This window comes from Prunus avium, chromosome 6 (assembly GCF_965620075.1).
Source record: "Prunus avium chromosome 6, drPruAviu1.hap1.1, whole genome shotgun sequence".
NCBI lineage: Eukaryota > Viridiplantae > Streptophyta > Magnoliopsida > Rosales > Rosaceae > Prunus > Prunus avium.
This window is the reverse complement of record NC_142289.1, coordinates 11,800,050-11,819,096: the sequence shown is the minus strand read 5'-3', so window position 1 is coordinate 11,819,096 and position 19,047 is coordinate 11,800,050. Positions and strand designations below refer to the sequence as shown.

The 19,047-nt window shown below is 34.9% G+C and overlaps 1 protein-coding gene and 1 non-coding gene across 2 annotated transcripts; both read left to right on the top strand.

Moving 5' to 3' along the window:
- The first annotated feature begins 242 nt into the window (after window positions 1-242).
- Window positions 243-346, top strand: LOC148293671 (U6 spliceosomal RNA). Its single transcript, XR_015836940.1, has one exon. It is a non-coding gene; the product is annotated as a U6 spliceosomal RNA (small nuclear RNA).
- Window positions 347-6,428: 6,082 nt separating this feature from the next.
- GEM (GRAM domain family protein) lies at window positions 6,429-10,210 on the top strand. The gene is made up of 4 exons (XM_021947218.2): window positions 6,429-6,993; window positions 7,089-7,190; window positions 7,848-8,119; window positions 9,861-10,210. The coding sequence occupies exons 1-4, from the start codon at window positions 6,669-6,671 to the stop codon at window positions 10,044-10,046; spliced, it is 885 nt and encodes a 294-aa protein (XP_021802910.1). The 5' UTR covers window positions 6,429-6,668; the 3' UTR covers window positions 10,047-10,210.
- Window positions 10,211-19,047: the final 8,837 nt, after the last annotated feature.

Here is a 19,047-nt window from a genome sequence, read left to right as displayed (position 1 = left end):
ACATGTTTCTTCTTCTTCTTCTTATTTTCAAATAAAGTTTAATTTAGTTTATTTCATGTTTATGAGAAAATGAACTTTGTTAACCAAAACAGAGTATCAAACAAAAGATTATGCATTGAAAATCCAATTCAACTACCAACGGGGCCTACCTCAATTGAACCCTAAACCACTATCTTCACTTAGGTTTCTTGAATCATTGTTGTAAATGTCTATAGAAAAGTTCTTTTTTATGTTTTGTAATTGTCACGATCCAGTGACGTTCGATAAAATTGGAACAACAAAAAGAAGATTAGTATGGCCATGCGCAAGGATGACACATATAATTCGAGAAATGGTCCAAATCTTTTAAGTGAGGGAGAATTTGACACCCCAAGTTGTGCTAGCATGTTGAGTCGCACATGAGTATCCTTGACAATCTTTCTCAAGGTCGACACTTAGGGCCCCGAGTCCACCATGGTAGAACCCATCAACATGGCTCTAATGCCATTTGTCATGTCATGATCCAAGAAAGCGCATGCCACCTTGACGCTAGTACAATCTAAAGTGTTACAATAATCTTCTAAACGCGTCATTTAACATTCTATTAAAGAGGTGATGATTAGACATATAAGGAATGGGAGGATTTTGAGGCACCAAGGCACGCCTCCTAAGAGATGATGATTAGACAAATCGATAAGCCACTCAAAGTAACCTTAGGTTACCTAGCATTCCGTGTGATTTGGTCAACTAATTAGGTTACGACATATGTGATCTAATGAGCTCAATAGTCAAGCTCAAGATTGAGCTTTTGTTTTTCACATTGTCACTATCCCTCGCATCCCAATCAATTCACAATAGTAATTATAAGTATATATGGTATGGGTTAGCCCAGTGTACTAGAATAGTATATTCATTATTATTATTACAATAGATATTTTATTTTAATTTAATCTAAATTATGAGAATGAAAATTCGAACTCGGGTGCAAAGTGGGGAGTATATCCGCTCTAACAGTAATATTATCCAAATCCAAATCATGATTAGGGACAAAACAACAAGTAAAGAGAATTTTTCTCCAAAAAAAGAAACACATCAAGAAATTCCAAAATCCAATTAAAAATCATCCCAAAGTAAAATAAGGAAGGTTACTTCTACCACAAGAGCTCTATTAATAATATTGGTAATAAGATTGGCTGGTTTTAACATATTCGAAGGAGAAAATGTCATCGTTAGTGACATTCTGCCTCCGTGGTCCTTTTATGGAGTTGTTTGGTTCTCTTTAACGTTATTGAAATTGTTTGAAATGAACCCAACAAAATTCCTATTTATTATATCCTATTTTAATTTAATTTATCAACACATGTGATAACGACAGCTGTTTTGTTCATACACTCAACATGCTGGAAAGTTATCAATCGTGCCCAAAATGAAAGCGCGTTTACTTCTATTTTTTCTTTCTTTTCCATTTCATTTTTCTCTACTTATACTCTCTTTTGTTTTTTAATATTTTTAATATTTTTTTTGTTTTTGATTCTTTTTCTTTTCTATTTTACTTTTGATGACGTGATAAGTGAAATATCCACTTTCGTGATGGTGTGTGAAAAAAATAATAAAGAAATTTTTTAAAGATACAGCACAATTTTGGTCACTGGGTTTAGCCCGAAAACATATTTGATCACTTTTAATTTTACCAATTTGATCATAGTATTTCATTTCGTTAGCAATTTGAGTTCAATTTTTAACTTCCGTCATCTAAAATTTTAAAATAAAAAATAAGATTAAAATAAATCAAAAAAGCCACCACCTCTCTCTCTTCAATTGATCATCCATACCCCCTCTCCATCCACCGCCCATGTCACTCCAACCCACCGAGCCACCACCTCTCTCTCTCTCCGATTGATACTTCCGAGGGGTGGCCGTAGTGGTACTGGATTTTTTTTGGGTCATAAACAAGATGATTTCATTAACTTCACCAAAAATACAAGGAAGAAGCCTTTAAAAATCGAAGACTAGAAAGATAAAAACCCCACAGCGATATCAATTGATAAACCAGGGAAGTACAACTGCTAAAAAGAAATGATATCGCAAAGGGAAGCCAAAACAGTAGCAAATTAAGTTATTGAGTGACCATGTAGATCATCCCTCGAAAAGAACCTGCATCAAAGAGTGTGGTAGAGCTTGATTCGCCGTTCTTGGGGTGGGGTTTGGTTGCTTTATTTTCTTCTTACGATCAGAGGCGGCCATGGCATGTGCGGGCTGTGCAACTGCACAGGGCCTCCAAAATTTAGGGGCCTCCAAATGTTTCAAAAATCCAGCATTATATTATATATTTTCTGCTATTTTTCGTTCTAAGCAAATTTTTATTCCAAAACATTATTTTTTATTCCTAACGTGCAGATTTGTGTTCCAAGCATTAACAAATTTAAAAAAATGCTCGTGAGTCATGCGTGCGTGTGGCGTACTCTCCTTGCTATTCCCAAATCGCTTTTCTTTCATTTAGCCCCAAATTCACTTCTTCCCAACTTCTACTTGACTCTCCCGTCCCAAAAAAAAAAATCTTATTTACTCTTTGGCAAGGCAAAAGGCATGCTATGCGTGCTCCTCCACCACACCCTATGTTGCACGGACACGGGAACGCGACACGGCGACACGGAAAATCTTTAAAAAGTAGGACATGGACACGGCAATACAAAATACCCACACACAAAAAACACAACAGAGAAACAAAATTAAAAATCTGTGAAGCCTAACCTGAGTTTGCTTTATATATATAGATATCTATATATATAAAGCAAAAGGTAGAGAATGGTGAAACATTCAAAATACCGGAAAATGCCCTTGGTTAATGCAAACATTAAGAATTGAAATTATTAATTAAATGAGGATAATATGGTAAATTCACACTTTTTCATATTAAAAAAATTTAAAATTAAAAGAAAAATCAGATAATGGCCTATTTTTATGGAACATAACTACCCATTATCTTTTATTAATTCTAAAATAAATTTTAATTTTTTTAAAAAAAGCCTCTCGCAGGCACGAAAGCGCGTGCGGAGAGGCTAGTATAAGTGAAGTGAAAAGAATTTAATACAGGTAAAGGTAAAATAGGAAAGAATAAAAAATAAAAAAGAACAAAATTCATGAAAAAGTATTAAAAAATCAAAGGGAGTGTAAGTGGAGAAAATGAAAGTGGGAAAATCAACTCCCATAATTTAAAGGTCATTGTTTCTTAGTAAACTTTAGTGCCTTGTAAAGTTTTAGGGCATGTTTACGTATCAGTAATGGGTATGAGAGGAAAGGGAATGATTTCCATTCCTGACTTCCCCTGCGTTTACTTGCAATCAGGAATGAAAAAATAAGTATGCCTCACCTCAAAATCCGTAATCACATCCCCTTAAAACTAGGTATCAGATCAACTAGGGGGAGTAATCGATACGATTCCCATTCCTGTTTTCTCTTAATAACTTCCAAAAATACCCTTACCACTTTACCATAATTCCAACTAGGGGGAGTTTAATCGTATGAAGATTATGCATGTTATTATTATTTGATTGTTTACTAGTTACGTAGGTGAAAAATATATATTTATTGGAGTTTATTTTTGTGTTTGAAATTGGCTATGGACAAAGGTGTTATTAACATTATCATTGAACTGGGCTCTTGTTGTTCATCTTGTTCAGCATATTGATTCCTCATGTTTACATCGCCTTACTGGTTTGCTGAAGGATTAGTTTGGTCTCCTTAGCCAATTTGAGAATTATATATGTGCAGTGGTGAAAATGTGCCGGACATTTTAGTAATCAAATTAATTTGGATTCTAATTCATGAAAATTAGTAAACAATAACAATGGGAATCAACCCCATTCCTTTGCTAATTCCATATGTTTAGTAAACAGCTTAATGGGAATGATTCTTCCCATACCGATTCAGTAGTTCCCCGATTCCTAAATATCTGATTCCTTACATTCTCCATTACTGATACGTAAACATGCTCTTAGTGTCTATAAATTACCTGAAGATATGACAATCCAAATTTCAACAAAAAAATAAAAAGACACGACAATCTAACAATAAGTTATACTACCCCGCTTGCATAGAGACTATAATGAGAGGTTATAGTGAGGGACACTAGCCTGATACGCCCTATGGTATACCCACACAATCTCTCTCTCTCTCTCTCTTTTTTCTTTTTTGGACGAAACCATATCTCTTTTTGACAGTGGTTTTTATAGAAATTTAACTTATAAGAAGTTTTTTAGATCAAATTTTATTGGCTATAGTTCAATAGCTTCCAAACTTTTAAGTGCGGTCCAAGTACAAAGATGAAAAGCTAACACATATGACATGCAGAAAGACAAGAAAAAATTACAAACATGTAATTCTACTTCATAAGCATCAAAGGAATCGAAAATGGATTTTAGATTTTGTGACCTCAAACAGTTATAAAGTACCATAAATTTTCACCCTTTTTTTGCCCTTTTGGCTGGAAATACTTTATTGACTAAATAACAAACAACTCAAAAGCAACAACAGAGTTATTAGAACCCAACAACAAAACCAAACCAAACCCGCTACTCCATCCACAACACCTGTATTAATTTGAATACAACCTTCAAAATTTATGGGACATCACACATCAAGAAGTGAGGATAAGGGTTGATCAACTCTACCCTACCATAAATTTATCTCAACAGAAGAAAATAAGGCTCCCTTCGGATGGAAGGATTTGAAATTTGGATTGAATGTATTTGAAATAACTAGATGTAGTACATTTGAAACGGATTTAAATGACTACATGCAGGGACGGTCCCATGAACATGCTAACCTAGGCTATAGCCAAGAGAACTTGTTTTTTTATACACTAAATTAATACCCTAGCCTAGGCCACTCAAATAAAATCTTATTAACTAATCCCGCTAGGCTGACCAACCAAAAAAAAAAAAACTAACCTCCCACACTACACGTGAAATATTAGACTCCCACTAGGCTGACCGCACAACTAGGCTAATCACATAAATTCTCTCTCTCTCTCTCTCTCTCTCTCTCTCTCTCTCTTTTTATTCTTTATTTATTTTTTTAATGTTGAAATTTTGGGGATTATTTAGGGTTTATGAAGTATAAATTAGGGATTTATAATTGAGGTTTATCAATTATGGATTTGCAATTCGGGCTTATCAGTTTATGAGTTGCAATTGATTTTGGTTTGTTCAATTATCAAATAGGATTTGAAATTGATTTTGGTGTTCTTGCTTGTATGAATTATCAATTAGGGATTTTGATAAAGGCCTAGTTTCTTATTTACAATTGATGACATTTTTAGGATTTTGATTAGGGATCAAAGACTCTTTGAGATTTTTCTAAGAGAACAATGACGAATCATCAATTATGTCCCCCTATGTATATTTTTTTGTTATCAATGAAATTCACTCGTACCGTCGAGTTTTCTATAAGTTTGTACGTAAGGTAAATTTAGCCCATGTTATTTTGAAATTCTCGATCTGTCCCTAACTATATGCAAGGAATCATTTGAAATCCATTTATTTTCTTCATTTCTTGTCTAAATCTTGACATACATGAATTGTAATATTCTATACAAACATATCTACATTACAATATCATTTACTTTCATAATTTTGGAACCCTCCATCTAAATGGAGCATAGTGCATAAATCCTCCAAAGTTCAACATTTGGACCTATCACACAAATGAATATAAAATCATATAATTTTTGGTTTTCAAATCTGTATAACATGATGAGCAACGATACAAGGCACATGAGTCCTAGCTTATTTTCTTGCACAATTTTATCTCTGATATATTTGATTGTATAATTTAGATATAGCCCCACCCAACCAAGAAAATTAAGAACCCAGCACCCAAGGCCCAACCCATCCCAGGCTTGTAGGTTGGATCACGTACAAAGCTTAGCCCAACCTAATTTTATGTAGGCTTGATATCCACCCAGATGGGTTCGGCTGCAAATTCAGAATTGGTATATCCCGGTGTTATGGTTCTCTTCCGGCCCAAGCTTAAAAAATAATAATTTATTTTAAATATAAGTTATATTGGAAGATAGAGAAATCGAACTTAAAACCTCAGATGCATGATTAAAATTCTTAACCACTTGAGTTACCAGCTCTTTGCATTGACAAAATTTTTTAGTTGAACCTTTGCCCCACAATCAACAAAAAGAAATCCAATAAGACATGTGTCACAAATAGCTTGTGTATCAACTGGTTAAAAACAGTTACTCTTTCATCTGAAAAAAAAATACAGTTACTCTCATCTACTGAGTCCCGTGTCGAATCCCCCTTCCTCAATATCTCGTGTAAAATAAAGAAAATAAAATGTAAAAGCAACACGTGGCAGTCAATGGCGGGGAATAGAAATAGCCTCCCCGTCAACGGAGGGTCCGAAATCCTTAAAAACGAGTAGCTATCGGTATCAAGTTTTAAAACGCTAAAAACAAATGATTTGCTAATTCTGCTTCCCACCGTTCTTATCGCTAAACCCGTCCCCCTCCATTTCCCTTCAAAACTCCAATTTTACGAAAAAATAGAAAAAACCAGATAAACAAAAAAAAAACACACACACACACACACACATAAAAATAACCCCAAAAAAAAACTAGCTCTCCACGCGCCGCCTCACGCACCCCGTGATCGCATTCTCAGGAAGCTTCTAGAACCATGGACCCGCCCAAGCCCGTCTCCGAGGCCGAGGCCAAAACGCAGGCTTCGAACCAGACCCAAGATCCGAAACCGAAAGCGGCCGGCGAAGCTCTGGACGGGGATCAGAACTGGGCTACCTTCGTCATGGGATCAGAGGCTCAGACTCAGACCGAGGCCTCCGGGACTCCCACGGGTTCCGGGCCCAAGAAGTCGGTTCATTGGAGCCCAAAATTGGTCTCCGAATCGCACAACAGTAGCGCCGGTGCCGCTTCTGATTCGCATCAGGGATCCAATCCCTACGTGGCTCCTTCCCCAATGCTCACCTCCTCTTTCTCATTCAAAGGTAGTATTTCTGTAATTCTACGTGTATATACTTATTTGAATCCGTATATGTATGCGTATGAATACGACGTATTTGTGTATTGCGTGCATGGTCAGATTCGGTGGAGACTGTAAGGGGCGTGTTTGGGAGGTGGAGAAAGTCTGTGGGGGAGGCTACTAAGAAGGCTGAGGATCTCGCTGGAAACACGTGGCAGCACTGTGAGTTTCTGCTTGCTTTTTGCCTCTTCTTTTCTTTGTTGATCTCTGTCGATTAATTTGCTTCAATTTTTCTTCTACATGTTGTTTTGAAAATGATGGGAATTGTATTAAGATAAGGTTCCAAATGTCTTGGTTGCTTTGTCATATTCCATTTGCCAATTTTGCTTCCTTTGCTTTTTTCATGAATATTAGGAGTTGACATTTTATTTGTGTTGGTTATTCTGATTAATCCCTGTTTCTGAGATTTGTGAAAAATAATAGGTGTGGTCTGTCCTAATCTTATTCGGTAGATTTATCGATGAACACGAGAATCGACAAGTTTAAAATTTGTGAGGAGGATTAGCCAAGCAACCTCTTGTAAAACGCTTAGCCAGGTGCTTGAAAAGTGTTCTATATAGGCTGGCTGTTAGTACCATCCTCTAGTTTCTCTAACCATCTGAACTAATTTCCTGTCGAATGCTTTTCTTTTGTTGTTTCACATTGAATACGCAAATTAAATTCTGCTTTTGTCAGGAAAAAATGGAATTTCAATCTCTCTTGATCTCCCCAATTTTGCTTTTGTTATTCTTATTTTTTACTTTGTCCATTTTGTTGATCCAAAAATATTGTGATTGTGATGGATGAAGTCACTAATCATCCTGTTTTATTTCAAACTAGTGAGAACAAGCCCTAGTTTTGCTGATGCTGCCATGGGAAGAATTGCACAAGGAACAAAGGTTCTAGCAGAAGGTGGTTATGAGAAGATCTTCCAGTCAACCTTTGAGACAGCTCCTGAGGAGCAACTTCAAAATTCATTTGCATGTTACTTATCCACATCAGCGGGTCCAGTCATGGGAGTTTTATATGTTTCTACCGCAAAACTTGCTTATTGTAGTGATAATCCCATTTCATACAAAGCTGATGACCAAACTGAATGGAGCTATTACAAGGTAAGTTTGCATATGTGCTTACTATTGTGTCTTTAAAAGGTTTTTCAAATATGGGATTTCAATTAACAGATAACTTTCTTACCGAAGCATTATTGAGTGATTTATTTTGTTTATTTCTATGACTGCATTATATTATTATAATGTAGAAAATCGTGATAGTGAATCAGGATGTGCGTAAGACATTTGAAGGAAGCTTCCCTCTTGTCTTCCATTATGATGGTGATTCTTCATCTAAGTATTAAAGGGAACATAAATTTTGACAGTGGGATTACTATCAAGGCTTGATATGTGACACTTAGTGTATATAATTTTATTCTGACTTGATTCTCCTTATTCAGAACTTATGAACCTCTGCACTGCTGATCCTTTTAGCCAATTTCAACTTTAATCATAACAAGTCTTTAACATTCAAATTTTAGAAAGTAAAATAAATTTTTAGAGTGAAAAATTGGTCCTGTGATAGCACTTTTAAGGGTGTCTGTTCTTGGATGTCAAAATATTTTAAAATGGAGCTACCATGAATACTCCACTGCTAGTTTGTTGAAAAGTCTTTGTTTTGTGGATAGAAATTCCTTTCCATCTATCTTTATTTGGACCCTTGTTGTTCGCAATTGGAGGTGTAAATTGTGTTTATGACCAACTCTAGTTGTTTTTTGTTTCAAAGTATGGATTGGGGCTTAAATTGATGCACCATATTGTTAGGCAATTGCTGAGCTAAGCACATGTATGGATGAAAAGCATTCAAGAGGTTCAAGCTTGATTTAAATTTCAATGAGCTTGTTTAGTTCACCATAGGCTCTTCAACTTTCTATTTGAGCACAAAAAGAGGAGGACTAGATCCAGAAGGGATGTTCAAACTGAAGTAGTTCTAGAGGGGGGAAGCATATAAGAGCATTATGCTAGATCCCAATAAATGAGAAGCAAGAAATTAATTTCCAACATAATTTTTGTTTTGGAATTTGGGGCCTTTGTTGTGATCATTTGGTTCTTTTCTTTTTTTCTATCTTCAGTGGGCTTGTGAACTTCATTACTAATGAACTTGTTAAAGGTAGGTTCTGGCTAGATTAGCTAGTGAAGTCTCTTGGCAGTTGGCATTGGAAACGAGACCTAGAACACATTATATGGGGGAGGCTGACGGCTAACCCTTTTTGTGTAGCCTGTTTGATCAATATTGATTATGATTTGAAGCTTGTTGATCTAATATTTCCATGATTGTTGCTTGTTATTAGGTGAGCCTAGTGTTGTCCTCATGTGTTTTTATTAAAAGAAATAAATAATTACTCTACTGCTTCTACTTATGTTTGCCCTCACTTTTTCTTTTCCTGCCTCTTGGCAAAGATGTATTTGTTATTTACTGTGTCGCATAAGAGCGGTGGTAATTTGCCCATAGTGAAATTATGTCATCGTTGTTGTGAAACCAAAGATGAGGAACAACTTTTTCATTTTACGTTGGCATAAGGAAATAGGGAGTTACATGAAACTAGTTCTGATTTTGTTATTCGCTACTAAATTATGGCAGTTGGTACATAAGATATATCTTTGTGCTTAAATGAAATCATATTAATTAATTCAAACTAGTTTATTTGGTCAGGCTTCGTGATATATTCTTACTTCTTAATAATATTGTTAAACTGTTGTTTTTCAGAAGACATTGTTTCTGTAAGTTCTAATTCTTTTGATGAGTATTTTATTTTTTTAGCAATTATTTTACTCATTTCGTTATACTCTGTAATATTGGTAGGTGGTTATCCCATTACATCAGCTTAAAGCAGTTAATCCATCATCAAGCAGATCAAACCCTGCTGAAAAGTACATCCAGGTTATCTCCATTGATAACCATGAGTTTTGGTTCATGGGCTTCTTAAATTATGATGGTGCTGTGCAATCCCTACAAGAAGCTCTGCAAGCCCGGAGCTCATGTGTGTGATAATTATTCTTGTGGGACACAATTTTTGCTTTTTGCCCATCGTAAGATGTTTTGTAACTGATAAATTTATAGATTAAATTATTCAACACTGATTTTGATACCGTATGCCACACTTGTGCAAATTCTTTGAAAGTCCTGTGAAAATGAGATCCAGTAATTTAACATTTTTCATATGGTCATACTTTTTTAGGAGAATGAGATTCAGAATTGTTGCTTTTAGTCCGTATGATGATTCTTGTATGCGAAAAACCGAAATCGCATAAATCTTGTGAAGTTTAGTTCTGCCTTTATTCATGGAGATTCATGATGTCCTTCTAGTTCTGCCTTTATTCATGATGATTCTTGGCATTGTTTGCTTGGTGTCTGATGCCAAGAATGGATCAAAGTGAGGTTCGTTGTCATTTGGTGAATAATTCTGAGATTCAGGGGTTATTTTTCACTGTCATGAGGTGAATTCATGTGAGTGTCTAATACTAACACCTTGAGGTTGCATAATTTTGTGATATTTGGGGATTGGTGATCTATTTGTGGAACCTACCAATGCTGAGTAATTTTGGAGGGCATCCGTCAAGCTTTTAACCTCTTAGGCCTCCGTCGGCGTCTGGTAGCCCGGACAAGACTATTCCAATTAAAATGAACTAGTATCATCTCCCACCTAATAAAACCGAGATTACACTCATTAAATTGGACAAATCTTCAGTAAGGGTGAGATTGCGGTTGGGTGCAATCATCTGATTTTGTTCATCAAATAAAGCAAAATAAAGCAATATAACAGATGAATGAAATGGTAAAGAGAGAGTGTGCTATTTCTTCTCAATTGACAATCACTTCTTTCAGAAGTCGCAGAGTTCACTTCTTCTCACATATTAAAGAAAACAAGTGATCTCCGCAGAGGTTGGACTCTATGGGACAAGGGCCGAACTCAGTCCAAATTCTGTTCCGGCAGATGCACTAAGGACTCGTTTTGTGGCATGACTTAAATTAGGTTGGAGTTGTCCAAGCCAGTTCTTGTAAGTTATACCCATAAACAATGGGTTTTTTAACTCAAATTATCTTTAAACTTATACCCGAGTTGCATTTTGGTTCCTCAATTAAATTTTTCGTTCAAATAGTTCACCAACTTTTTATTATTCGGTGAATTGATCCCACCCTAATATTTTCTGTCAAATTAAATCATGTGAGCAGCACATGCTGCATTTTTAGAGGTAAATAGGATTTTTGATAGCTAAAAAAATAAAATAAAAGATTAAAACTTTAAAAACAAAAACAAAAACAAACCTCCAGGCTACAGCCATCCCTCCCTCCCCCTCCCCCTCCCCTCCTTTGCTACCCATTTCCCTCTCTCACCCTCTATTTCTCCACCACCCTCAACTGGTTCGGCTTCTTCTTCCAGATCTTCCTTCAAATCATCCGAGTCCTCGGCCACCACCCCCTCCTCTCGTCTTTGTCCTCTTCCGCCTCCTTCAAATCCCTGCCCGTCGTCGGAAATTCTTGTTCTAATTTTTGGTTTTATTCATGTTCTGTATTAATCAATTAAAAAAAGTTTTGAGGCAGAGCCACCCTCAGCCCTAGCCCCAATCCACACCCACTCCCCACCCCCTCTGCGTTCTACCTCACCCTTTCCTAGAGCTGGCAATGGGTAATAAACAGAGGTCTCAACCCAAACCCCACCCATTTAATAAACGTCATGTTGGGTTCGTGTTGTCATAAACAGATTATTAAACATGTTACATAATTAATAACCTGTTTAATAAAAAGTGATAGCAACTAGTAACCAATGGAATTCGGTTCTTAATAACTCCATCAGTTGTTTTTTTTTAGTGGGAGAAACCAAAGAGAGAGAGTGAGATTGATGATGTGATATGAGAGCTTAAGAGAAAAAAATTAGACATAAGCAGTTGTTTTTTTGGGTTGATTGAAAAAAAGGCATTGAAGTGGAATTCGGTTCTATATAACGTGCTTCCCCTTTTTTTTTGTTACAGAAAAAAAAAAATTAATCGTGTTGAAGGGAAAAAAAAAAAGATTTAATCGTATTTAATGACTAATTACATGTGTTTCTCCTTTTTTGTGGGACATGTTTCTTTATCTTTTTTTAAGTTACCAAAAAGAAGAGTAAAAATAAAATATATTGTAGTACAAGTGTTGGGGTTAAATTCTGGGTAACACCAACGAGAATCATGTGAATGAAACCAACTTAACAGAACATTCATTCAATGTACTGGACGCTTACTTATATACATTATATTTATAAATAAAAAGGTTATATATATATATATTTTAACGGGTTGGCAGGTTTACTTAAAATTCACTTATTAAACGGGTCATAGCATGTTGATTAAAAAATGACTAAATTTTTATTGTGTGAGTTGAACCCACTAATTTTTCGTGCGGATTTTGAGTAGTGTAACGGGTCGTGTCATAAATTGCCACCCCTACCCTCTCCCTCTTTTGTAATGAATTAATGAATTAATATTTTAGTATAAATTGACTGTTTTAACCCTGAAATTAACAATAATATTGATGGAGTGTAACGCTATGACAAATTTGTCAAATAATAAAGAGTTGGTTGACCATTTAAACGAATAATTTAGTTGAATGATCAAATAGCTACTGAGGTATAAATTTGAGGATCATTTGAGTTAGAAACCCCTAAACAACTGGACTCTTGTCCATTTCAATAAGAGCAATCCCACCCACCAAACGCGGCCTTAGGTCTTGTAAAATTGCAAACGCTCTTACTAAACAAAAATCTGGTTATTTCTGGGTCTGGAGATTATTGGAAGACTAGAAAACGTTGGTGATAGTGGAGTGGGTCTTTGGTATGCAGCATTGGCAGCAGATGATGTGGTGGGGCAAAGGCTTTTTCTCTCTTTCGGCATAAATGATTTCCACAAATCCTATTTTGATCATTCTAATAATTGGGCCTATAATGTCCCAAATCAAAGCATCTATAAAAACAACAAACTGTTTACGAACATGCTTAGATTAGATGGATTAGATTAGTGACCCACGTCTTTCATTTTGCACGCGCAACCGTCTTGTCTTAGGATTTTAGCCTATAATTGGATCTTAAAGTGTGATTAAAGCAAATTCATTACAAAAGTCTTCCAAATCTGCTTCACGCTTGACCGCCCAAGTGCCATTCTATGCCTACCACAGCTTCCAGAGCCGGACTTTGTGATGATTGTAAGATCATTTCAGGGAAAAGAAAAGAAAAAGGATCTTGGGGTGGTTTGGGGTCTAATAGAATAGGTAAACCAAACCGAATATCTCGGTAATATCGGCTTTTGTCAATTAGGTTTATCAAGATTCTCAATTTGGGTTGTGATTGGACCCTCAATTCATAATGGTTCGATATTTGGTCATTTTGGGCACAAATGTCCGCCTCCTGATCAGATTCGGTTATGAAGTTGTTATGGTGTAAAGATAAACTCTCTTTTCGCAAATAAGTTAAGCATAAAAATATTTTGTATGTCCAAACAATCTGCCTGCCATTGTCTATTTACCTACATACCCATAACATTTCCAGAGTTTTTTTTTTTTTTTTCTTCATAAAAATGTTCATTGATGCAAGCCTCAAAATTTCTCAGGTCTAGCAAGGTTGGGCCACATGCTATGCTATGATCACTAATGATACTTAGGTCAATAGGCAGTGGCCCCTTAATTTCCAGTTAAAATAGGAACTTGATGATGCTTGAGTTGAACTAAGCAAAAGGGTTGGTTGGGGCAGGTCAAAGAGGGATTGATTAGTAATGATCTTTGTCTTCTTAGAACTCAGTTCTGTCAAATTTAATTATCGAGAATATTATTGTTTTTTTCGAGTCTATGATATTTTGAAATATATTCATACGCATATCGTATAAGTATCTATGATATTTTGAAACATATTCATACACATATCGTATAAGTATCGATAATATTGGAAAATATCGACATCGATAATTTCTCTCACACTTCAGCAACATTTGGCCAAAATATCGCTATAATATCAATAATATCGAGATGATGAAGACAATGAAAATTTTGAAGAGTTATTTACACTAACACCCCTTGAGGTTTCTTGTGTTTTCACAAAACCCCTCATGTCTCAAAAATTACACGAACACCCTATGAAGTTTCATTTTCACAAAATCCTTTTTCATTGATTGTTTATCCAAAAATTGATTATTTCATTAAAAAAAATTTTTATGCAAATGACAAAATGAACCTCAATGAAGTATATGCAATCTAATCTCAAATGTCAACTTTTTCATTTAGAGAAATTTTTTTTTGTATAAAATTATCAATCTTTAGAAGAAAATCAATAAAAATGAGTTTTGTGAAAACTATTTAAAACCTCAGGGGGTGTTCTTATAATTTCTAAAACCTCAAAGAATTTTGTGAAAAAACAGAAAATTTCTGGGGGTGTTACTGTAACTAACTCAAATTTGAACTTTATAGGAACTCTATGTGGTACTAAGTCACTTACGTATCTTATTATGCAGTGTATAAAGTATAAAATATTGTAGTAAATCATTATAAATAAATGATTATGGTGTGTTTAATCTTCTTTCATTAATTACTACATATTTTCTACACTTACAACGTTTGTCAGCTCGCTATATAATCAACTTAAATCAGTTAAACTCATCATGCAATGTATTTCTTTCCTATTTTTTTGTGATAAAGTAATAGATAATTAACTAAATAAACATCCTCTAAAGTTTCAAGAAATTTTTTCAAGTTTTTCTTACAAGTTCCTGGTTTTTTATTCAATTTTTTTCAATATCAATAATTTCTCGATATTTCCGTATTTTCGGCCCACCGATATTTCCGAAACCATCAATATTTTAGACTTTATTCATATATAATCTTCACTTTTCTTCTTCTTTTTTTCTTCAATTGGCCTTGGTCATTTATGAATGTGCCCATATTTATGTAACCTGATAACCCTGCACTGCACATTTTGGAAGCCTTCATGGCATTCATAACCCTTTTTCTCTCAAAGTATGCAATTGTACTGTTCCATTAAATAATCATTGTCCTTCAATTCATGACAACTCTCTCAGCCATCAGTTATCAGTCATCAGTCATCATCATGTTTTATAATCCAAGTGTATCTGATTAATTAATTAACTTTCTTCCCTTAATTAATAAAAACCCATATGTCGGTGGCCTTGGTTATGTATAGGCAATCATGGGTGCTAGCAATTAGCTTTAGCTGCCTTTATTTTTGTTCCCAAATGTTTCTGGCTTCTTCTGGACACTTGACAAGTTAATATTTTATAGTGGAGGTCACTTTGGAAGCTTTGGCTTGGCCACTCAGTAAGCAGAAAAACTTAATAAACCGACATAACCCTGTTTTGAAAATTTAATAACCGACATAGCACTGTTTTGTTATTCCGTTGTATGAAAGTCTTTCTCTTGTGTTTGTTTAATTGAGCTGCACTGTGGCTTGACTGAGAGAGTATGCCAACACTACCCACTAATTAATTATCACTATTACTAGGATCTCACCTTTCAATTCTTTCATCAATGTGTGCTTTGATTTCTTTATTTCATGTTTAAGGTTCATGGTTTATGGTCCTACTCAAGATCACTTACTTTCCTTTTTGCACTAACTTGTGGATTTTGAGTTGCACAACATCTTCTGTTTCATGATTGCGTATCACCAAGATATTGAACTTGTATACAATGTTCATTGAACATGTAACGAGTCGTAAACTTATACACATTCATTCACAAACGTACAATATATGAATTTATCTTATATGTAAGGAAGTGGTTCATTGAGCTTTTCTTTGTTGTAAAAGAAGAAAAATTCAAGATATTGATTTCTCCCTTGCCATCTTTTCTGAAATTTTAACAGAAAATGTCTTCCCGTTTTTCTTGTAAGCAAAAAGAAGTAAAATGTTTTAGTTGCCCAACTTTTGTGTTGTTGCGGAAGGGAAAGAGAGGTCTCTGCAATTAGAGAATTAATTTAATCATATAACTAGTATAATAATTGAGTTAATTCAACTCATGATAACCTGTGGTTTTTTATATCCTTTCTATAAACTATGATAACTTGTAGGACAAAGCAATGACATTGAAGAAAGCAGAGTTTCAGAGAGAGAGGAAATGTCATATAAGGTTATAGTGATTATGATGAAAGAGGGAAGAGGGACAGGGGGGAGGGGGGAGGGATGGGGTGTAGGGAGTTCAATTACACGCAAGAACTGGTGAACAGTGAGGAAGGAGAGAATCTCTCTCTCTCTCTCTCTCTCTCTCTCTGTGTGTTTAGCTGCAAGCTGTGGGTGGAGGAAGCATTTTACATTGTCAGCCCAAATATAGCATGGTGATTCATTTCTTTTTGCCTTTATCAATATATCTCTCTATTTTTAATGTGACAAGAGATAAAAAAGTAGTCATATATATGCTTAACATTTACCCCAACCCCCACAACTTTTGTTTGGTCGTACCTCCAACACTCACAGCCAAGAACATTTAAATTTAAATTAGTAAAATCAAAAGACATTTAGGGATAAATTAATTAAATTGGACCGAATCATGTCATAAGGGTTAACAGAATTGATAGAATGTGATTAAATGTGACACAAAATTAAAGTAAATGAGATAAAAGACGACAATCGAAAATAATTACTCTTTTTTTTTTCTTTCTAGATTGTAGCTTAACTTTGCTTTCATTTAGAAGATAGTATCAATAGTATATGAGGCTCTTGTTTTCGATTTGCGAATAGGTACGTACGTAGTAGAAGAGTTTGCAATCTCAAATATTCTCAATGCATGGGCATGAACCAAAGGTGAAAACACAAAAGATGTATATACATACATATATATATATATATATATATATATATATATATATATATATATATATATATATATATATATGTTGTTGGTTGTCTAAGGCGTATCGTACGTACTCTTTGGTATTATCTTTTCCTTAGAACCCAAGATGATCGAATCAATGGATCATCTCCATTCCATTTCCATATACACACACATATATATATAATATAATGATGAATAGAAAAATAATGAAGAAGTAAAGGAGATGACCTTTATGCTTGTGCCTAATGTCAACCAAAACCAGTGTTTGGTGGGGATGGAAATGTCAGGCATGCACTGCTGCCTTCACAATTACTACTGTTAGAGAATCACCCATGTAATCTTTTATACCATATATTCAAAGGTGGTCCTGATAATTATTACTTATAACTCTCTCTCTCTCTCTCTCTGTGATCGATCCATATCCATCTTCAGGTTCAGAAGCATAATAATAATACTTGTTAACAACAATAGGGCAAAACCCAATTACCCAATACAGTGAAAACTGATGATTATGAAAAGAAAAAGATGAATCATTTCTTGAAACAAAGCTAGCTAGCTAGTGTATAATGTGTGTGTTTGTTGTTGATGATTTGTCCCATCCATCTTCTGATTCAATGAGCTGTAAAATCCAAGCATGGAAATGATATGATAGTGTACAAGAAGATCAGAAAAGAAAGAAAGAAAACTAAATAGCAAGCTACGCTGGCTAGCCTTTTTCTCTTTTATTTTTAAAATTTTATTTTATTTAAAATTTAAAAAAAGAAAAAAGAAAAAGGACATGCAATATCAGAAGAAAGAGAGAATATATTATTGTGTTAAGTAAACAAGCAAGAAAAGACAAAGAAGATCATGGGTTATGTTGGTGATTTGGTTATTGGGTGGGGGGAGGGGGTGATGGTGGTGCAAGAAAGAAGCAAGAAGCAGGGGATGGGGGCCACTGTTGTTTAGAGAGGAGAGAGAGGAGAGAGAGGAGAGAAGAGAAAGAAAGGCTGCCATGCCAAGATTGCCAAAGAATATAAGAAATGGAAAATCACGGTCGCCCCACTCTTTCTCTTGTATTGTCAACATCCACTCCCCCTTTTTCCCGCAATTCTCTCTTTTCTATAAACTTTCTTCTCATTTCTCAACGGCAAATTACCTTGCTCCGTTCCGTTCATCATTTGAACAGTGTTCTGATGAGAGTGTTTATATTATATGTTAATATATTGTTGAAGATGAAGATGATGATGATGATGTCACAATGAAATTGTCGTTTTTCTGATTCTGTCTTATATATATATATATATATATGGAGAGAGAGAGAGAGAGAGAGAGAGAGAGGGAACGGTTTCCCGCCAGCTGACACACACAACGTTACATACAAATACACAAAACACACAACACAAATACAGAGACACAGTCAGCTAGAGAGAGGGAGAGAGAGAGAGAGGGTGTGGATGATGATGACGATGATGCTGATGATGGTACACTCTGTCTGTGTTCTCTGTGGTTGGTGTCAGCACGTCCCGTCAGACGTTTCCCCACCCCCCCGGTTGGCTGTTTTTGGGGTGGTGGGAATCACATGAAACCCAAAAACCATGACATTTCCATTCCACCATACTTCAACACTTCATCCTCCTCCTACTACTACCACCACCACTTATTTTTATCTTTTTATTAAAGGATCTTTCTCCACTCTCTTTTATTTTTTAATATTTTTTAATTAATTTTATTCTTTCTATTTCTTATTCTACCCTTATTCTACATCAATTTTTTTTTTACTTTACTTGTATATTAATTCTTTTTCTTTATACTTAATTTTCCAACTTGCACTCCATTTTCAGTAGTTTTTTTCCTTTAATCGAGTAAGAAATTATGTTTTTTTCCTTTAATACTGAAAATGGATTGTAAGTTGGAAAATTAAGTATAAATAAAAAGAAATAATATAAAAGTGAAGTAAAAAAGAAATTAATGTAGGGTAAGGATAGAATAGGAAGAGAAACAATAAAATTGATTAAAAAATATTAAACAAAGAGAGTGTAAGTGGAGAAAAGGGGAGTGGGAAAATCAGCTCCTTTTATTAATATACATACATACAATTTTTTATTTTTTATTTTTTATTTTTAAGAAAGAGAATTCATTCATAGAACCAAATACGTACAAAGAACGACATGATACAGTAACCTCGTTAAAAACTTCCTAGTACAAT